This window comes from Physcomitrium patens, chromosome 16, assembly GCF_059467195.1.
Source record: "Physcomitrium patens ecotype Gransden chromosome 16, ASM5946719v1, whole genome shotgun sequence".
NCBI lineage: Eukaryota > Viridiplantae > Streptophyta > Bryopsida > Funariales > Funariaceae > Physcomitrium > Physcomitrium patens.
This window is the reverse complement of record NC_143425.1, coordinates 4891349-4911639: the sequence shown is the minus strand read 5'-3', so window position 1 is coordinate 4911639 and position 20291 is coordinate 4891349. Positions and strand designations below refer to the sequence as shown.

Sequence of the window (20291 nt, the reverse complement as noted above, 5' to 3'; positions counted from 1 at the left end):
AGCAATGAAATTTTACTATTCAAATAATGAAAGAAAGCAATGCTCTTTTATTATTTTAATATTAATTTAAATTTAAATAAAGAAATATTCCCACACCCCCCTCCAAAAAAACATTACCACCAATCACATGGCACCACCTGTCCAATGACACCTGCCACATCAGAAACAACAAGAGGAGACATAAGGACGCACTTGGTGATGTGGAAAGGACGGACCGGGCCGGGCCGGGCCGGGCCGAGCCACCCAGGCTGACTCTGTCTATGTCTCGTTCTGTTTTTTGTACTTTGCTTTGTGTTTTTGTGTGTTTTTCTCGCAACATTGCATTAGCGCCTTTGCATTAGGGCACTGCCTTGGCCTTAGCTCTCATCGTTACTATAAGCATCTCCTTCCTTATAGAGTCTGTAATAGCACCTCGCATCATCGCCCTTATTTTTATTTTTATTTATTTTTGGTTTTGGTTGTGAGGAAGTGAGTTGATTTAAGGGCATGAGCAAGAACGAGAGTAGCTACGCGGGCGTTGTGGGCAATGGAGGGGGCGAATTCGAGCTCCCTCAGGAGGTTTTTTCTGTTTTGCCTTCCGATCCCTACGAGCAACTTGATGTTGCCCGGCGGATTACTGCCATGGCGGTCGCGGCGAGAGTTTCGAAGCTGGAGAGTGAGACCGGGAAACTGCGCCAGAAGCTGACGGAAAAGGAGCGCCTCATTTCTGGCTTGCAGGAGCGCGCTTCGGAGGCCGAGGGGACGTTGCAGGAGACTAGCGCTAGGCTGTCTCATGCTTTGGATGAGCAGGTTGGTCGATCGTTTTCGCATTTGCGCGGAATTTGATGATGGCTTCATTTTGGTTCTTGCGTGGCGATGCGGAGTTTCTGCGTGTGAGTTTGTTTTTCTTTTTTTCTTTTTTTTGTTTGAATTTTCGTAGGTGGACGGTGAGGTCTGGAGCTTGAATTTTTCCTTGTCAAGGTGCTGTGGATTGATGACTGCATTCCGCGTTTCTGGCGGCAAAGAAGCTGATGTGGCGGGGAATCCCTTTCTGTAGAAGATTCTTAAGTAGAAATCCGAATTGAGGACAATGTTTCCTTGTTGCTGCAGGCGTAAGGATCCATTTTTCCAGTTAGCCTTTTGCTCTTGTACACATTCGGCCGGTTTTGAATGAATTTTTCTCTTGCCAAATCAATAGCCAAGTAACCATCATGGGCAATGGTCATTTCCACCAACGACGAATTCGTGCTTCGATCATTTTTCAGCATTGAATGTTCCTAAATGGAACTCGCTCGAAGACTGTGGAGATTTAGGTTTCTGACACTGATTTTGACTGGTCTCGAGTACATTCATCCTTGACATATCTGCCCGGTAGAACCTAGCCTGTTAAAATCTACTAACGGCAGAGCTTTTTAAGCACATAACTGTATAAACTGCTAAGGGTTTCTATTGATGACCTTTTCGGTTACTGATCTTACATTGCATTGGCTGTTGAATGTGTCATTTTAGAGCGTATAATTGGACATCACCTGCTTCTGACGTTCTAAATTCATTCTGTTAATACCGGTAGCCTTAGGACTTCTCGTGGGCAGCTGTCTAGATGTTGGTCTTTTAAACACCTTTCTTACTGTGAACCACTGTTTGTGTATATTTTAATAGGCTAAGCTGGCAAACGAGAAGAATGCGTTGGCAGCCCAAGTGAAGAAGTTGATGAGGGACGTTGCGAAGGTAAGTTCGATGCCATCTTGTCGCCTTTTTTTTACTATAATATGTCTGGTCTTACTCTCAATTTCAAGCTGACAAGTCCACGAACAAGTCATGTTTTCCGAGTAGGAACCAAAAATCTTATTCATCACCTGCACCTCACACCTTACGAGGGTGTAGATTCTATGTCGTTATATGCAAAATTTTCTTGATTGTATTGTTGGATTAAATTAGCGGCAATTCCTTTGAATAGCTGGATCACTGCCGCACAACTTTAGTCTTTCAAGTATCTAAGTATGAAGTTCTCAAGGTCTGGTATGGGTCTGTACGACACTATCGGAATTCAGAGACTGAAGCCTTTAATCTCCTATCGTTTTTCTCTGCAGCTGGAGACATTCAAACGCACACTCATGCAATCCCTTCAAGAAGATGACGACAATCCCAAAGTATGTATTATGCCTACTCTTCTACCATCGACTTTTTTTGAATATAATGAAAGACGATGAATAAAAAGTGCGCTTTGAGAAGCATATCTCTTAGTTTCCCTTCAGATAACAAAAGGTTGTACCTGGTTGCAGAATTTACACAATTTTTGAGAATAGAATTTGAGCCTGGTTCGGTCATTAACATGTATGGCTGTCAAGTTCTCTGTGCATGGAGACCCTCTGTATCTTTGAGTTGTCTGAGCCAAATAGAGATTTCATTCTGAAGTCCGTTCTGGTTTGCATTTCTTCAGGCTGAAGGCGGTGACAAGCGAGGCGTAAGTTCAAACCTGGCAATTAGGAGAGCATCTCGTGAGTTTCTGCATCTTCTTGGAAGTAACAGAGTTATGTCTACAAATGCTTGTTACTAAATGAGGAAAGAAACGTAGCAAAACCAGATTATCACGTTCATGGGAATCTTTTTGTCAAGCACAGGAGATGATATTTACATCCCTAGTAGATTAGCCTTCTTTTTTTTCTCAAAGAACGGATGATGATTAACCCTGATATAGTAGAAGACTGAATTGACTCTACTGGATTTGAAAATAGGATGCATTCTTTGGTTCAGTTAGTTATCTTCTTTAAAAATAATTTATCTGTTAGGATTGTAGTTAAGGTAGCTGTTGCGATTAGACTAATTACTGAATTGCATGTTTACAGAAGCTGAGTCTTCCCTGAGCAGAGCCCTCGATGATGACGGTCAATCAACAAAATCCTTCAGTACAAGTTCCTCCGTAAACACTGAAGAGCGTGGTTTCCGAGAAGGTACTAATAAAACCGGTGACCAATCTAGCAACAGTTTGTATTTTTAGTGGTATATAAGTTTTCTGAAATTAATCATTCAAGTTTTTAACCTTACCAAAGTGAGTCATTGAGTGTTTATATATCGATTTGAGGCTTCAAATCTAGATTTACATGCAAATTTCCTCCAGGTCGCTCTTAAACTATCACAGCCATCTCTAGGTATTGGTTTGCTAATTGTGTGGCATGTAGTCTTGAGTATTGACTAGGCCGATTTAGACAATGATCTGTTGTTGTTGGTTTTGTAAGAGTCTGAATTTTGCTTTTGCCTGTGGGTCAGTTATTTTAAGGATTAAGTTGTGAATTTCCTGGACAAGCCTTCAAAAGAGTGACGTGCATATCTTCTTTTTTGATATTACAGGAGGAGCATCTAAGCCTCCCACCAGCTATCAAACTTCTGCGCATAATTCGGCACAAGGAACTCCGCATTTGAGCCCAAAGCTAACTTCTAGTGGATCCGGAAGAGCATCACCGCGGCGGAGCATGAGTTTGACTGATAACTCCCATAGAATCTCACTCCCGTCGTCAAAGCCCACAAGCCAGTCCACTACTGCTCCAAACTCTCCGCCTAGTCATGGATCCGCTCCCTGTAAATTATTTTCCTGTCCTGTTTGTATTTACTTCAGAAAGTACGTCAAGAAATGCATTGCAATTGTAGTACTGTATCCGACTGAGATACTGTCTTCCTACTTTCATTCTGATACGCTTTCTTCATGGAGCATAGGGCTGTAGTTTGTTAGGAAATCTTACTGTTGCATCGCTTGTCACAGCACGGACACCCCGAGTAGATGGCAAAGATTTCTTTCGTCAGGCTAGGTACTTCTCGCTCTAAATCCCCATTGTTGTCTTTTCTATGGTTGTAGTGACTTAATTCCTCTCTGATTCTACAAATGTGGTTTTCTTTCGTATTGAGCCCTCGATGATGGTTTCGTAGGTGGTTGAAAACATTTTAGTGCGCTTTATTTTGGGTGTTCACATGTGAAAGTAAGTTCAAACTATATTATGGGTGCAGGAATCGTTTGTCATATGAGCAATTCAGTGCGTTCTTGGCTAATATCAAGGAACTCAATGCGCACCGACAGACTCGAGAGGTATGCCTTTCCCCTTGTAAAGTCTGATAGGTTACTAGATGCGTGATCATTATATGTAAATCAATTTATCTCTAGTCATAGGTAGTCAATACTTTAGGACTAAAATGTCTGTTCTGATACTTAATGTCATTTCCGGAGTATCTTGTGTTTTGTTGGAATCTGTTGATCATTGTGTCCTTGTACGTATCTATGCAGGAGACGCTTCGGAAAGCCGAGGAAACTTTTGGTCCAGACAATAAGGATTTATATGCTGCCTTCGACGGACTTCTGAGTCGCCATCTTCCGTTCTAGGGTAGCTACTTTTCAATGTTTTTAGGGACATGCTATCTATACTGATCATATTACAATTGTTCAAAACCTTGGTGCGTTTATACGAATTACATTATATCACAAGGTGAAGAACGTGATGTGTACACAAGCTTATCAGTTGTAACAAGCCGGTAAGCTCTTTTGCACTAAGGTGCACCACAGATCAGGTAGGAAAGAGCTTTCCAGTTCATTTTCTGTACAGTTAATGGTTTCAGCGAGTCCGCTCAGTTAGGTGCCTTTATACTTCTTGTTGAAGTTTTTGTTCCTAGAGCTGACAAGAAGTTTGTAGCAGTTTGCCATTTGACATCGAGATAGTTATTCGTAGGTTAGCTAATCAAAGTCTGCCTCCAACACTAGAGGTTTGGACCCTCAAATATTTTTAAGGATCGACCATTCTGTTGCTCTGGAAGCGTAGCTCTCTAGTCCAAGGAGCCAAAATGAAATCTCGTGTTTGGGATTTTAGGTCCACTTGACATGTTCCTGAAAGATTCTGACGATGTCGGCTCCTCCTTTGTTTTCGTCAAGCTTCCTCTAATTCCTCATGTCCATGACGACGAATTTGAATAAATGAAGTAAATACTACCGTGATTTGGAATTTAGGTTTCATCAGGATACCAGCTGATTAGTTTCAAGTAATCTGTCCGCCTAATTGTGGTGTGTTGTGTTCATGATGTGAAGTGTCCCATGGTTCCTGCATCTAAGTTTAATTTGATTGGAACTTGGAATGCAAGTTTGTGTTATAGCAGAGACTCCGGTTGGAGCATTCAGGGGGTGATGCTGTAAATAGATTAAACAGTTAAGATGAAGCCATCTGTTATTATGGATTATTGTGAAGTCAACTTCAAACTTAGATTCAATGTGGATAAAATTATTTTCCTAAAAACCAACAATCCTCAAAAAGAAACAATACTTAAAAAACACTACTGTGAAGAAATTATATTTTCTTCAAAAAATAACTTTATATACTGTAGACTTATTATGAAGAACCTACACAGCATATGTTGTGTAATTTCTTTACAGTTGATGATTTTAAAATAAGGATGTATGCTAATGAATACAATGTATCTTATTAATAAACATTGACATACAAATTGAGTATCAATTGGAGCACTTTTTTTACATGAAAATTGGCTTTACTATATGCAATGCACAAAAATACAATACTTAATATTTTGAACATAATTCTCTAAACTTCTTTTATTTATTTTGAAGTATTTATTATGGCTTAAAGAAAGTTTGTGTTGTGTTTGGAAAAGTTGGATTTAAAATAATTAATATCATATTTTATTAAATTAGGTGAAAAAGAAAAAGAAATTTTTGATATATAAAAGTTAAAAACTACTAAGCTTGGAAATAAAAGCTAAAATAATTTGTTTAATATAAAACATTTTATATTACCATCATGCACAAGATTCCAACTTGATGGTTATAACTGCTTAAATAAGAACTTAACAAGTTAGTAATAAAATATGAAAAAAGTCAATGAAGATAATACTTGACATTACTTGTCTTTCAAATATTACCAAGAAGTGTAAGAAAACCATGATGGAGATACTTTTGCCTTAGAAATCAAAAAATTTCATATATATATATATATATATATATATATAAAATATATACATATAAAATTAGCAAAAAAAAACATATAATATTAATATTTGTAGATAATCTATAATGTACATTAAACAAGAATTTTCTCACATATATCATTATATTCAAATACAAAGTAATAAAGTGACATGGTATAATATTTACTAATTATTTTTACACTATTTTGGATAAATTTGAATCTTAAATTATAAATTGTAAATTAATTAAGAATGAAACTTTTTAAACCAAAATATTTAATAAAAAATAGAAAGAAAGCAAAGCATTATAAGTCTAATTATACTAAAATAAAAAAAATTATCTAAAGGAATTCCTTTAGATTCTAAAAAAAAAAAATGTATATATTATATATATGTCTAAAATCTAAGATATCCTACAAATAAAAAATAAAATTTCTACATGATTGAAGCTAACAATGACCTCAACCTAAAGTATAGCCAACTTTGAACATTTTAGAAACAAACAATATAAATAAAACAAGTAAATAAATAAATCAAGACGTATTTTGTCTTAGTTTGAAATTAAAAAGCTTCATTTGTATATATTCTATAATATATGATTAAGCTTGTGGATACAAAACCTAACAGTTGATATAAAACTAAAGATAGAAAGAAATTATGTTAACAAGACTTTAAAATATAACATAATTTCAATAAATTAGAAAATAATATGAAGGTATATCTTCATTACAAACTTTAAACTATCATAAGGGCAATAATCCTTCCTTTAACTTAGAAGAAGAAGTAAAAAAGAAAAAAAGCAAAGAAAAGAAAAACATTATTCCAACCAACTTGTAAAAAAATGATATTCATACAATATACAAAACAATCTAATTCCTCAAGGTAAAAATTATATTAAAAAAGAATATATACTAAAACTAATAGGTAAAGTAACACAATGATAGTTCTTCTATCTTAGGTCATAGCAACAACTTAGCTAATCTCTGTATTGGAAATCACCTCAAATTTTCGTAAAACATCAAAAAACACTTCAAACAATAATAGATATGTCAGACTAAAATTTGGAATACAATACAAAAAAAAACCAAAATATATCATAAGCCATATATTATTTCTTGACGTGGTTTAAAGGATTTTTATTATTAATATTTCAAAATAAAAAATTATATAAAATTAGCCTGGACACAATTTACATAAAATCTTTTCATGTTTTGTAGAAATTTAATATAAGTACGTTCATAATATACAGATTATAATATTAGGCTCAAGCTACAAGGACACTCCAAGTTGCTATATGCATACCCGTTATGCCTTTACATATACAGAAGACTTTTGATTGGCTAATTCAAATTCCTATTAATCATCTAAATTAATCACTGATACAAAAGCATCCCGAAACTTGACTTCAATTTCAAGATTGTATCAAATAAAGAGGTATCGTTTTCAATCCACCTCAAACTTAACAATTGTTCGACAGTGAACTTTTCGAAAAAATGTGGTAAACGATAAAGCATGAGGAAAGTCACATCCACAACAGTGTGTAAAACAGTTGCGTTTAAGTGCCATAAAATGAAAGAGAAAAACTGTCAGGTGATTGATATTCCTGTTGGGGTAAATGCAAAGATTCGATTGTTGGCGCAGAAAGCACCACTGAATGATGGAGACTCAGGAGCACGATTCTCGTGCATGTTCAGAGAAATGCGCCTATAATCACCGACTGCAACCACATTTCGTACGAAACCTCTACCGCTATGCTATACAATTGAAGCCATGTTCGTTTACTGACTAGTGCAGCGGTTCCCTTCCCTAATGACCACATGGAAGGGACACACATAAGCGAATTGATTGCCTTTCAAGACTTTCAAGGAACACCGTCATTTCATACATCATCGACTCGCGCTTAACAACACGAGCGTGAGTTCGAACCAAGGTAAACGTCTCACCTAAAACAGCTGGCCTTAAGATTCAGCCTGGAGGTTTGTGCCAGTAGAGATCATCGGGTGACACAACATTCGAACCTCACAAGAGAGCCGTCATTTGTGACGACCGAAAAATCCTAAGCGCTACGGTATCTGTTCATGGAGCACTTAATGTGCATCTTCTGTTATAGCCATTCGGTACTGTGCCATTGATGCTTGGAGAAGGGGGATCTACGAGCCATCAAGCTATCACCAGCCATCAAGCCATGGTGGATCGTCTTCATCGGGTTGGAGATCAAACACTTGATAACTATCATCCACGGGAAGAAAGTCTATGGCCAACTGAAGGCGTGTCATGATCTCTGAAGGAACTTCCACACTGCAATCGAGGTGCTTGTCCCAGTTTATACCTCGGAACCAAGGATGTTCCCTTATGGCAAGCGATCCATGGCTGTCACAGCCCAGTCTCTTGGTTGGGTCCACCACCAGCAGCTGTTTTTTAAGCAACCGCATCAAGCAGTGGTGATTAGCTTTACTGGTAAATTTTATCGTAAAACTAGACTACAGAATCACTGGCATGGAAAGAATTGAGTAACGAATAATTGTACGGCCTTTTCATGCCGTAGGAGACACAGATAGCTTCGTAAGATATATGATCACATTTTGAAAGTGAAAAATTTACCTTGTCAATGAGGTCAACCGCTTCAGGGCTGAAACTTGAAGGAAACGTAAGCTGCCGACGGGCTATTCTACCAAAAATTTCAAGCTCGTTGTCCCGCCATGATCCAAATGGAAGCTCAGTTTGCAACATGAAGTACATTAACACACCTACCGCCCACCTGCAGATATTCGTGCAGATTCTTAGTACATAGAATGTATATTTCGACGAAATCACCTATAAGTTTGCGTGCGCATCAAATAATAATTCTCCGGCAAGAAAAACTTCGAATGAGTTTGTGAGCTTATCTACAAAAATATGACCAACAAAGTAGGGCAGCTTATCGTGATATTTAAGTTCTGAGAGAACAAGAGGTATCGAGAGCTAGGTGGAGTACCAGTCAGAAGCCAGGCCATGACCTTGTCCTTGAATGATCTCGGGTGCTAAGAAATCAGCCATGCCACAGACTGTGAAAGTGCGCTCATCCGACATTTGCTTTGCAAACCGAAAATCAACCAGCTGCAATCAAAGACCTAATCAGTCGAATAAATTGAGCTTGAAAACCCTTCGAACGTTTTCCAGAGTGCAGAAAGGCAATTGACTGCCTAAGAAAATGTGGCAACAAACCAAATCAAAGCCGCAACAGAAATGACACATCTAGATAAGCCTACCTGAAGTCGTCCTTTCCGATCTATCATAAGAACATCGGGAGAGATGCCACGATATACAACGCCATCCTGCATTTGCAAAATTTAAGTCATTGCATGCTGTCTAAAACGAACTGCTCTCAATGAAATTTATAAGGAATCCACTGCACAAAGTCAGAGCTGGAGAAGAGGCAATGCGGCAACTTTAAGTACGAGATAGTGCAATTTTACATCCTAACGACTTCTGGCATCTTGGACAAGGATTGTACTAATATTAAATGTTCAAAATGCAAGCTCAGGCTTCACCAAAATCATCTGGATTACAAGGGAAAGTCATGCACCTTGTGCAGAAGTTCGACGGCTAATACCACGTTGGCGACCAGAAAACGAGCTGAGTTCTCGTCTAAAGGTGACCGAAGTAGAAGTTCTAGAGGCCCAGCTAACACACAATTAAGAACGAGTGCCACATTGTCACTGTCAATAGGGGTGGCCAAGAGATGCGGCACGAATGGGGAAGGCCTCAGTTGCTTGAAAAGAGTTCTCTCCAATAGGACTTGGCCCTCCCGACCGAGTCTCTGAACTTTACGTCTCTGGTACCTTTTCATGCTTATGACGTCATCTGCATTTATCAACTTCCAATGATTAATAAAAAATTGTTTAAGAAAAAACAGTAGCATGATCACCTATAGTACACTCGATTCCCTTTGAATACAGATTTACTTAGTTGACTCTCCCAGTTACTGTCCTACGCAAAGTAGAGATTCGAATTCCCTGTATGTTTGACCTCTGACATTTTAACCAAGAATTAGAACATAGTAGTATTTCCATTCATAGATACATGTAAACTCAGTATAACTGAGTGACCGATATGCAGAAAATTCAATAATTTCTCACTCCTGTTCAGAGCCAATAGCGATATTGTGAGACAATTTGCCACATATAATTATCCTAATGCACCTGCATCGATGCATATGGCATTCCGCATTTAAAAATATACCGTATTCTTCTCACCTGATTTCTTGCAGAGCACCACACCGACATCACAGCAATCGGTTGAATAGACAGTTTCTTGCCAGTCCTGAGCAAAGCAAAAAGTTTGTTAGCAGCTGTTATCTCGTCCTGTTTCAGAATTAGAAATGCAGAATCAGGTCACAGTAAGGCGAGGAAGTATCAGGAGTCCCATTAATAAAGTACATAGTGTTCAATCAATGGGCGAACCCCTGTGTCAACGCTTACAGATGTCGCATAGTCACTTTCATACCTCAAGCCAAAGACTGGTATTACCTCAAACGAAACATCCTAAATAAAATTATTTTCCATTAGAATCGAGGAACATACCAAATCCTTAAGTGTAATTCTCTGAAAAGCGTGTACATCCACCTCCGCAAGTTGGAGTCTACGCAAATGTGACATTTTCTCCATGTACCTGCCAAGACCATATAATCTACTTTATTTGAAGGCCATCATGCAAAAAGTACGAGGATAACATGCCAGGCCAGATAACCGCAATTATGCTGGAACATTTTTGTAATCTGATTGTCGAAATGGTAGGGACGAAACTCTTACTTTGCGTCTTCCTTGAGAATTAAACTTAGAGGACCAACAGCAGCTTCAAATGCTCGCCGTGAAATATACCAGCACTCCACGTCAGTGGTAGCTACCACAGTGATGGATTTCGCAGGCACATTAGTAAGCAACCATTCACCAAAAGACTTTGCTTGGGGTAAATCCTGCCGAATATCATCACTACGTTCAATGAAGGCGCATCTTTCTCCTGTCCACTCCAAGCTTGCCCTGGGTAACTGAAACTGCTCACCATCATCATTCTCACTATCATGGTAGGTTATGTCCACATCGCCTTTGTTGACAATATAGAATGCGTCAAGTTTCTGATCCTACAATAGTAGCGCCAACAACCACAAAAGCAGGGAATTAGAATTGGATCCTAATTAAGAGGAAAATAGAAAGGTCCTTTGGTTTCATTGTTTCTGAGCTACCCCCAGAAGTTACCACTCCCGTTTCACTACAGAAAAACAATTAAGTAACATTCATACACAAAAAAAATAAAAAACAATAAAAAAAATTCTAGAGAATTTACGCCAGAAATTACGGCTAAGACTAAAAAAGACCAAAACCTAGGTGTACTCACTTTTTTCACTATAACTTGACCTTCCTCAAATGTAGCTTCGGTCAGAGCTTCTGCTAGGCTATGCAGATGTGACAAGGATAGCTTAGAAAATATTTCCACCGATCGTAAGATCTTCACCGACGGCCGCTGCATGTATTTCATCAAAAGAACTCCTCGAAAGGCTTCCCGCTCTAGTACCCACAGACTACCGTTCGATGCCGCCCGCACTGTTGCAAGCCCTGGTTTATTATACCTGGAGAACAACATTCCTTCATGCGATCAGTCACTGCCATTAGCTAATATATTTACAAGTCTAATGTGCGAAACTACCCATCCTTGCTGATATACAACTCATCCTGCAACTTTCCAACAACGACAGCCTGATGTCCACCTCGCCAGCTCATGTGAAAACGTCCATGTTGGTCAAGCTTGTGGAAAATTTCAAGATGTCAACCACGGTTCATGATCCAAGGAGGCCATTCAACAATAGGTTGATCATAATCATGCTGAGCTGCAGATGGTTTCAAAGTCTGCCACTTCCGAAGGGAATATACACTACCAAGAAGAAGAACCAGAGATCCTAGGTCAGGAACTCTGTACATTAGCTGTACCCTCACCAAGATAGTCATGAAAGACGGTAGGAAAACATTTTTGTGCAAAGGGCTAAAGATATGGAAGTTACATGAGTGCAAGCTCTCCAAAGCAGGGGTTTGAATCCGCAGTATACAAATGGACCACCTTCCCAGCATCCTGAACAGCACCAGCAGTGCCAGTTCCAGACTGAAAAAACACAACATCTGACACCTTAAGATCCACAATGTATGCATCAAAACATAACGTCAATACTGAAAGAAAACAGCAAGAAGTGATCTTTTTAGTTCACATCAGTAACCTAATGCCTGGGTACGATCCTTGATGCAATGCGTTGAAAACTATGATTTCTGAAACTATCAGTACTTCATCCGTCTGACGAAACGACAGTCAAAATACTGAAAAAAGCAACACACTGGCATAGAATTTCTGGTTGAAAACCTGTGAAAATGAAGCCTCAAATTCACCAGATTCTACTATGTAGAATAGATCGCTCTCAAAACCCTGTAAGACATGCACGGCCGTGCAGTGAGACTAATGGAAGTACAAGTAATCAAGAAAGCTTCCTGCCCCCCAACAAGATATTTATTTAAAACTTAAATTCGAAAGTTCTGAAAATTCTGCAGAGCACACGCTTTAAACGCTCGTGACAACTATAATAAAAGATCTTTACCTGCCGTATTATGACATCACCGGCATTTACTTCCAATAAATCCATGCAATCAATTAGCGTGTGCCGTTGCCTCTCTGTCAACCCTTCGAACAAGAAGTTACCTTGCAGAGCTCTCTTAATTTGTGCCTGTGAACAAAAAGAAATTTTATGAGAACCTGATTTTGGGTACCGAGTACTAATAAACATCATTCCAAACAACGTGGTCACAATCTCGAAACGAAACTTTTCACAAGATGGGGAAAGAATCTCACATGCTAGACTTGCAACTACCAAACGGACCCAGACGATCCAAATTTGTTACTTTTAAATGTAAACGAACAGAAGACTAGATCCTATATTTTAAATAAATAAATAAATAAATAAATAATAGGCCATTTGCCAAAGCTCTTGTGACACCCACCACATCAAGACAACTCCTAAAGCACAAAACTTAACTCCCACCTTGAACTTGCAAAAGTTAACATAAAGGACTGAATGTATTGCTGGAACCAACCTCTTCTTCTGGAGTTTTTACATGGGGCTCCGTTGTGGGCACCCAAGGTTCGTCTGGATCCAAAGAAGCTTCAATAGCACGGGCTCGTGCCCTTGAGAAATCGCTGCGGGCAGGCCGACTGCCTTTGAATACATCTCTAGAGGCTCGACCTGGGGATTTTACTCCAGGGGACTTGAGAGGTAGCACTGGTGAATCTCTGTAATATGACTCCACTGTAACGTGGTCCTGATTCCAGAGGATCCAATGGATAATATGAGAAATAAACACAACTGCAAGACTAGGGACATCGCTGCTGCTCTAGTCAGAAGTAAACAGCTTCAATAGATAATTCCACCACAGTGTAATCCATACAACTAAGGTTTAAGACTTACAAGTTAACAATATCACTACCGCACAAGTGAAAGCAGCTAGTTGGCCAAGAGAAGGAAAGAAAAGATTCGACTGTTTAGAATATAAATTAAAGTACTCCCTCAACACATAGTTGGCTGATGATGAAAGTTCAAAAAGGAAACATACGTCATTGAGGTTTTGAATGTGCACAACAATTATTGTAATGTCGTCAGTACGAGTTTCGTATTGCAGCCACAGCCGATATGATTCTGCCACGATAGCTGCACAAGCTTCCTTTGGATCGTTGTACTTGGCAACCTGTTCCAACAATCAAGTAAAAAATCGGTAACGAATCAATCAGGTACTTCGCAAGCGTACTTTGATCATTATCTCAGGTAGTGTTCGCTACCTCTCGAATTCGCGTACTAAACATGAATTAAGCCATTAACAGCAATTAAAAGACGTAAATACATATGAAGTATTTATCCAATATTAATAATTCATGCAACACATATAAACTAAAACAAATGGTGGTGGACAAATCATTAGTAGAAGATTTAGGAACAAATGTGTCAGTGAAAAGGCAATCATTTACAGGCAGCCTGAACAAGGCAAGAACCAAAAGAATACGTGCTTAAGAATGCCTGTAAACCCCGACCAACCGTACCCTAAACGGCGAACACCCAACCTCCAAAACTACGATGGCAAATGAAGATTCCACATAATCTACATCCAACGATCATTCACAACACACAACCCGTTTCGCATTAACACATCTTTCGTGTTCTGCAAAGGAAAGAGGGATTTATTGAAATTGAGTATGATAAGAAGGGATGTACTCACCATGTCAACAACAGTTTGGCTGTTTAAAAATTCGAATACACCATCACTGGCTATAACAAAGAAAGGGTGCTGCGACGTGAGGTCCATGACAAGGACCTCAGGCATTGCGATAACGCCAATCTCCTCAGCTGCAGAGTCTCCTATACTTCGTGTGAAAGCTGTTCCAGGATACATACCATTTTGCACCCATAACCGTGGAGGATCACCGTCATCGTCACCCTCTCCGCCCCAACACCTAACATCAGGATTTTTCAAGCCTTCAAGCTGGTCGAGGGTCAGAATCCGCGCGCCACAAGCCTTCACACGGGTGCATTCATCTTCGCGAAAAGGCGTCTGGTCAGTGGAGAGATCAACAGCCACAAAATTGTTACCTCTTCTCTCTGCAATTACTGCTCGCGAATCGCCCACATTGGCCACATAGAGAGTCCGGCCTCTCACAAGCGCGGTTATGGCTGTCGTGCCACTCATTGAATCATCAATACTGTTGCGATGCAGCTGTGTATTGGTTGTTAAAAATGCTTCGTGGTATGCTTGAACAGGATCTGTAAGGTAGTGCTGGTTCCGCAGCAAGTTTTCACATAGATTTTTTTTCACAAACTGGGAGCACTGTGTTCCAAACTCGCCATGACCATCAAACACTCCAAAGAAATGGTCGTCAGGATTATCGCCAAATACCGTATGAGCACAGAAACTGTCCTGATTCACTTTGTCAAGCGCTTCGGGATAGTAACCCCGCTGCGTCAAATAGGAGAATCGCAGCTCATAGTTACCGTCAGGAACTCTGACAACACGGGAGCCGCTAGCAGGGAGATACTGATCCGAGATTCGAGAGAGGCGAGAAATTCCGAGGTCAAGGTCGAGAGACTCCAAGAAATGAGAGGAGCTGTGACTATTTCTTCGAGTGGAACCATGCTCATAAGGAGAACCAGACTTCGAACCTCCTCCTTCGGGTTTGGCAATGGGCGAGGTGTAGGCATCCGATTTCGTCTTTGGAGTTCCAGTCTCTGACCTAGTCTTGGGCGTCCCCGACTTCGACTTTGGTTTCGGCAGCCCAAGCCCATATTTGCTACCCTGTTTTGGAGTACCAGCTTCAGATTTCAGCTTCGGGGTGTTGGCCTCCGAGAGGAGCTTCGGAGTTCCAGAACGTGAGTTCGGTTTACTGTCCCGCCCAGGCAAGCACATTTGAATGCCCATGCCATCTCCAAAAACATCTTCGTCACTGTCGGAGGTGAGGACATCCGCTGCATCGTTCAGAGAGGGCAAGATCGCTGGCTGCTGGCGGTGCTGATGTTGAAGCTGCTGCTGATGCTTGGCCTCTCGCCGCTGTGCCCCGGACCTCTTGCCATTAACACATCCCATGGTTTCATCCACGGAAAATGAAGTGTATCCCTACCACAGTTCTGTACCTGCTATCCCCATTCCTGGAAAAACGCTCGCCGAATTCCACCTTCTCAACGCTCCCATGGCATCCCAGGCCTCAGAACACAGCACGCCTTCATTTCTTCTCAGTCTCCAAAAGACACCACCCGCCAAATTCAGCAACACGCCCAAGAATTCCAGCTCCCGTACTCCCACCTCCCACCTCCTGCATCAGCAGACCACCTCAGCATACACCACCACGAGCTAAAACACCACCCCTCTGTCTCCCCACCCCACTTCACCTCTTCCACCTCTACAACACCCAGCCCAAAGCTCACAAAAAGGCTCAGAAAACGGTCACCACCCCACTACACTCCAAATGCAGTGCAGAGCTGAGAACTCCACGACAAGACTCTCATCTCCCGCTCCCACATCAAAATCCCTCCCACAGTCCCCAAAATGCGCGGAAACGCGGTGGAGGAGAGCAGGATACACCACCTCACAGCACCTCCTGCAACACAGAATGAGAAAAAAGTAAACCTGGCGCCCGGAACGGAGAGGTGGTGGGTGGATGACCTTCAATGGAAGGAGAGCAATGGAATAGTGAGGCTGCTGCTGCTGCTGGCTCAACTTTCTGGTGTGGCTTAGCTTGCCTATTTTCTTTTTCTTTTCAGAAAAGGCAAAGGAGACAACGGACAGGAAAACGAAGCAGGCTCAGGCCATGCTCTGGCTATGGTGGGCCTCCTGGTCTGTTGCGATTGCGGAGAGGCTATCATGGCTTACACCTAAATTGCGACCACGGCAAGCGAAACAGATCAAAAGCAAAGGGGATCATTCATGCGAACCCCGCACCCGATTTCCCAGACAGATTGTGGTGATGTCACCCGTTGCCCTGCGCTGCGCTGTGACGGGGAGCCCTCTACGAGGGCGCGTCCCATTGCCAGTCCGTCTCGGTGCTGCACTTGAATGGGGGGGGCACTTTACTACACCACACCGAGGGCTGCTCTCAACCGGGCAGGGCCCGGTCCAGAATCACCACCCGTCGTGCTCCTTCTGCCGGTTTGCAGAAAATCTGTCCTGGCACCGTGATGCTCGCCTCTGCTTTCTTCACCCACTCTTCTACCATCCAACGGTGAAGCCTGATCCGGTGGAATTAGTACTCCCTTTCAAAATTGGAGTGGGGAGTGAGGTGGGGGGGAGCTTAGTTTCGAATCTGCAGTGTGGATGGGATTCGGTGCGGTTGGTTTTAGTGCTCAGAATCTTCCTCTTCCTCACCCCACTATTCCTTTGTTAAAAGGTTCTTAGACTTTGCTAAATTGTGTAAGCTATCATTTTCTGATCGACCCAACTTGGATGAAAACACTCCTCCAAGATCTGTTTTGCTCTTCCCTAAAAAAACGTCCATCATTCGGGATTCACTCTGTACATCCCCGTTTGTTTCATATCTGCCCTTTTCACTTTCCTTCTCATTCCAAACCCTACGTTTGCAACAAACATCCAAGAGCTTGAATGAGATGTATTCAAAAGAGGGAATTATTCTGTTGCCACCAACCCCACTGCTCCTCCAGTTCTAAATGTTTAAACAAAGCTTTCCTCTCATCATACTTTTTGAAGATTCTGGATTCTTTGACGGCAGCTGGAGTAAATACTAAGAATGTGTCAGAGAAGGCGGCTTGTGGTTTTCAACCATGGCCATGATCCCAACTTAGAGCTTGGAGTGGGACTAAGCCCTGGAAGTACAGGCAAGTTGGTGGAGCTTGTGAGTGAAATCACCACCGCAGACAAGAGGAAGACTATGCAGAAGGAGCAGGCAGCAGTAGCAGCATGGCAGGGATGGTCAGAAGCTCCTACAAGCTTTGCAACGGTTGGTAGCAAAGCTACTTCCAGTGGAACCAGGAAGGCTCAGAGCAGGAGGATGAGGAGGAGGTGGGGCTGTTTCCCTCTTTTAGGGCATGGAAATCTCCTCTTTTTGCAGGTTTGAACAGGGATTCCCAATGGAAAAGACCACACTTCAGAATTTGCCGGAAGAGCACACTGGTGCCCTGTCTGAACCCAGAAATTTGTTCTTATTGCTAAAACAGGAATTTACTTTAAAACTTGGCTTCGAAAAGATACAAAGGGACCATGACGCTCCAAAGGGACTGGCCGCACAACGCAAAGAAATCCTAAGAGTAGTTGTAATAAATACGTTGTATCCTTAGTAACTGTGCGCTCAATTGAATGGGTGTGAGCAGGAGGTTTGCCAGCTCCAAACCTTACTGTTCTACATGCTTGACATGACAGAAAGGAACCTTGAGGTGAAACTTGGCATAAATTTAGGATTTTTACAATGTGATTAGCATGGACCCCACAAGGAAGGTAATTTTGATGTACAGCTTATGAGGGGAGTAACTCTATTGTACAACTTACATGAATAAGGAAGATATCGTACGCAAAGGCTCTCAAGGCACGATTGGCCCATGCCTTAGTGGTACCTACAACTTCAGCGGAGGGAAGGTGGGTGGAACGAGCCCAACATCACAACAAAATGGAACCAAGGCTGGTTGCAACATTTGCCAACCTTAGAAAATTTGCAGCCTTCAACCCTACATAAGCTACACTAAGCGAAATTTTGCTTGATGGATTAATTAGAAGCAACATCGGATTCTTGTTAAGCACCCAAGTAATTAAGATTAGGTTAAATGAACAAAAAGTAAAAACTAAAATAGAATATTTGGAGAAGTGTGTTATTATTGCATATTTTGTAGAAGGACAACCTCCAACAAGGGTATTATAGGACTAGTTAGGATTGTTGAAAACTAAAGTACGAGATAGAATTGACATTGGAAAGAATCTATGGTATGGTTTTATTCAGATGGTAAGTATGAGTGAAATAATAATACAGAAACTGCTCTTGCAAATCCCACATATTTTATAATAGAAATCTTGCATCTTCTAGCCATAAATGAGAGGGTTCAATTTTAGTTGGCCATTAGCATGAAGATGCCAATATGGGAGATGTTGAAGATGGTTCTAGATGAAGTCATAAGCAATATCTGCAACATCACCTAAGGTCTTGGTCTTGTATTGGATAAAGATAAGAACAACAAATGAGGTGTTAGAAATCACTAAATCTAGTGGAAGAAAAGAAATATGAAGTAATAACAATGGCGTAATTGATAACTAAAAAGGATGTAATAATCAAAATGCATCCTTAAAGGTAGCAACAAACAAAGCCAATCTATTAGATGCACAAATGACCTTAATTTAGATAGAATGGATAGAAAAAGAGCAAAGGTGAGTAGAAATTAGGAGATAGAAGAACTTTGCAATTTCAACAAAAATACAACCATGTGGAGTAGCAATAACTCCTTTTGGATTCAAAGCCAAATATTCAAAATTTGATTTGAACAAAGGGCATAATTTGCGGTCTATTTCCATAGAACTACATTATATTATAGGGCTCAACAATGCACATATGTAAAGAATGTATCAATAGAAAAACATTGAAGTTAGATCTAATGACACAATTTAGTTGTTTGAATTGTATATAAAAGAATTTAGAAAAACAAATCATGATTTATTAGATTATTTGGCTCATTTATTCAATGAATGGTTATGAGACCAAGAGCTCGCTACTCAAACGTCAAAAAATAATGAGTTGAATTGGTTGTTGAACAAATCGATACCAAGACATAAATAATATTTATTGTCTTTAAGATATTAAAAATTCTTTTGACTCATGGAATAGTGAGAAGATGAATGACCATCCTTCCAAGCATCATAGACATCCAATAGAGGTTAAGATGTTCTTACCTCCTACATTGAATCAAAAATATAGTTATATTAACTTAAAATCTACAAAAGATGTATGATTTTAGTAAATTCAAGGTAGTTCTAAATTATTTACATAAGTATCTATCAAGAATAGATATTACATGCATGCAAGAATATAAGCTAAGAATAGTAAAATTATTGCAACTCAAAAATTTATTTTCGAAAGATGTAACATTTTTTGGTTCATAAGCCAATGTGGCATATAACTTGCAATGATGCGAGCTTCAGAAGTGGGAGGACTGGGATATAGATCATTCCATACTTAGCACATCTTATTGAATCATCACGTCATTTTCAATTAGATAGGATCCAATGGATTAAACTCAAGGAAATAGATGATTATATTGTATCAATTCTAAATGTGTATGCTCTTCACTGTATAAGTGAAAGAAAGAAATTATAGTGCAAACTGTTGAGTATATTAGTTATGGATTGCAAGTGGATAATGGCATGAAACTAGAACTTTGTATAGTAAAGCCACAATAATTTAAACTTGTAAGGATCAATTATCTGTAGATAAGAAAAGTAAATAGTCAACATGCTAAAATTAATATTTTAAGTGAAAAACAAGTTCTTGATCATACATAAGTTATAATTTAGTTGGAAAATCAAATGAAGAAACGGATCTAAGATAATAGCTCAATTAAATTGTATATATTCATTTAATAGTCTTAAAAATAGTACGACAATCTTTGATTATATTATCATGGGCAACAACATGTACTTGGACTATTTGGTAATATTATGCCTCACAAAAATATAGCCAAAAGAGAAGAAAATATCAAAACATATAATGAGCTTCTAATACTTTAACAATAAGGATATTTATAGGAAAATTTAGAAAATTTGAAGCACTTATTAAGCACTTTCTTTTTTCAATAAGTTATAATGTTGTGTATA

The 20291-nt window shown here is 39.9% G+C and overlaps 2 protein-coding genes across 4 annotated transcripts; one reads left to right on the top strand and one right to left on the bottom strand.

Moving 5' to 3' along the window:
• Positions 1–283: 283 nt before the first annotated feature.
• LOC112292978 (uncharacterized protein At4g15545) lies at positions 284–4961 on the top strand. The gene is made up of 9 exons (XM_024541976.3): positions 284–789; positions 1639–1707; positions 2070–2129; positions 2420–2477; positions 2826–2930; positions 3328–3555; positions 3737–3782; positions 3979–4057; positions 4253–4961. The coding sequence occupies exons 1-9, from the start codon at positions 487–489 to the stop codon at positions 4346–4348; spliced, it is 1044 nt and encodes a 347-aa protein (XP_024397744.1). The 5' UTR covers positions 284–486; the 3' UTR covers positions 4349–4961.
• Positions 4962–7504: 2543 nt separating this feature from the next.
• Positions 7505–16316, bottom strand: LOC112293442 (protein phosphatase 2C and cyclic nucleotide-binding/kinase domain-containing protein). 3 transcript variants are annotated; one of them, XM_024542840.3, is made up of 16 exons: positions 16152–16316; positions 14217–15801; positions 13560–13691; positions 13044–13268; positions 12551–12676; positions 12319–12381; positions 11969–12066; positions 11308–11539; positions 10725–11053; positions 10497–10584; positions 10170–10236; positions 9500–9777; positions 9183–9248; positions 8909–9030; positions 8536–8692; positions 7505–8345 (listed from the first exon to the last, which is right to left on the bottom strand). In XM_024542840.3, the coding sequence occupies exons 2-16, from the start codon at positions 15573–15575 to the stop codon at positions 8103–8105; spliced, it is 3585 nt and encodes a 1194-aa protein (XP_024398608.1). In that variant the 5' UTR covers positions 15576–15801; positions 16152–16316; the 3' UTR covers positions 7505–8102. The 3 variants fall into 3 exon arrangements, with proteins under 3 accessions (XP_024398608.1, XP_090112887.1, XP_090112888.1); XM_090256761.1 differs by lacking the exon at positions 16152–16316 and adding an exon at positions 15940–16100; XM_090256762.1 differs by lacking the exon at positions 16152–16316 and having other exon boundaries at positions 11969–12036; positions 14217–15809.
• Between the last annotated feature and the right edge of the window lie 3975 nt (positions 16317–20291).

Coding starts and splice junctions, on each gene's coding strand:
- LOC112292978 (XM_024541976.3), top strand. CDS start 487: ATGAGCAAGAACGAGAGTAGCTACGCGGGCGTTGTGGGCAATGGAGGG. Junction 1,708..2,069: donor TGATGAGGGACGTTGCGAAG/GTAAGTTCGATG, acceptor TTTTCTCTGCAG/CTGGAGACATTCAAACGCAC. Junction 3,783..3,978: donor GATTTCTTTCGTCAGGCTAG/GTACTTCTCGCT, acceptor TTATGGGTGCAG/GAATCGTTTGTCATATGAGC.
- LOC112293442 (XM_024542840.3), bottom strand. CDS start 15,575: ATGGGATGTGTTAATGGCAAGAGGTCCGGGGCACAGCGGCGAGAGGCC. Junction 10,585..10,724: donor ATTCTCAAGGAAGACGCAAA/GTAAGAGTTTCG, acceptor TGGTCTTGGCAG/GTACATGGAGAAAATGTCAC. Junction 9,031..9,182: donor ATCGGAAAGGACGACTTCAG/GTAGGCTTATCT, acceptor CTTTGATTGCAG/CTGGTTGATTTTCGGTTTGC.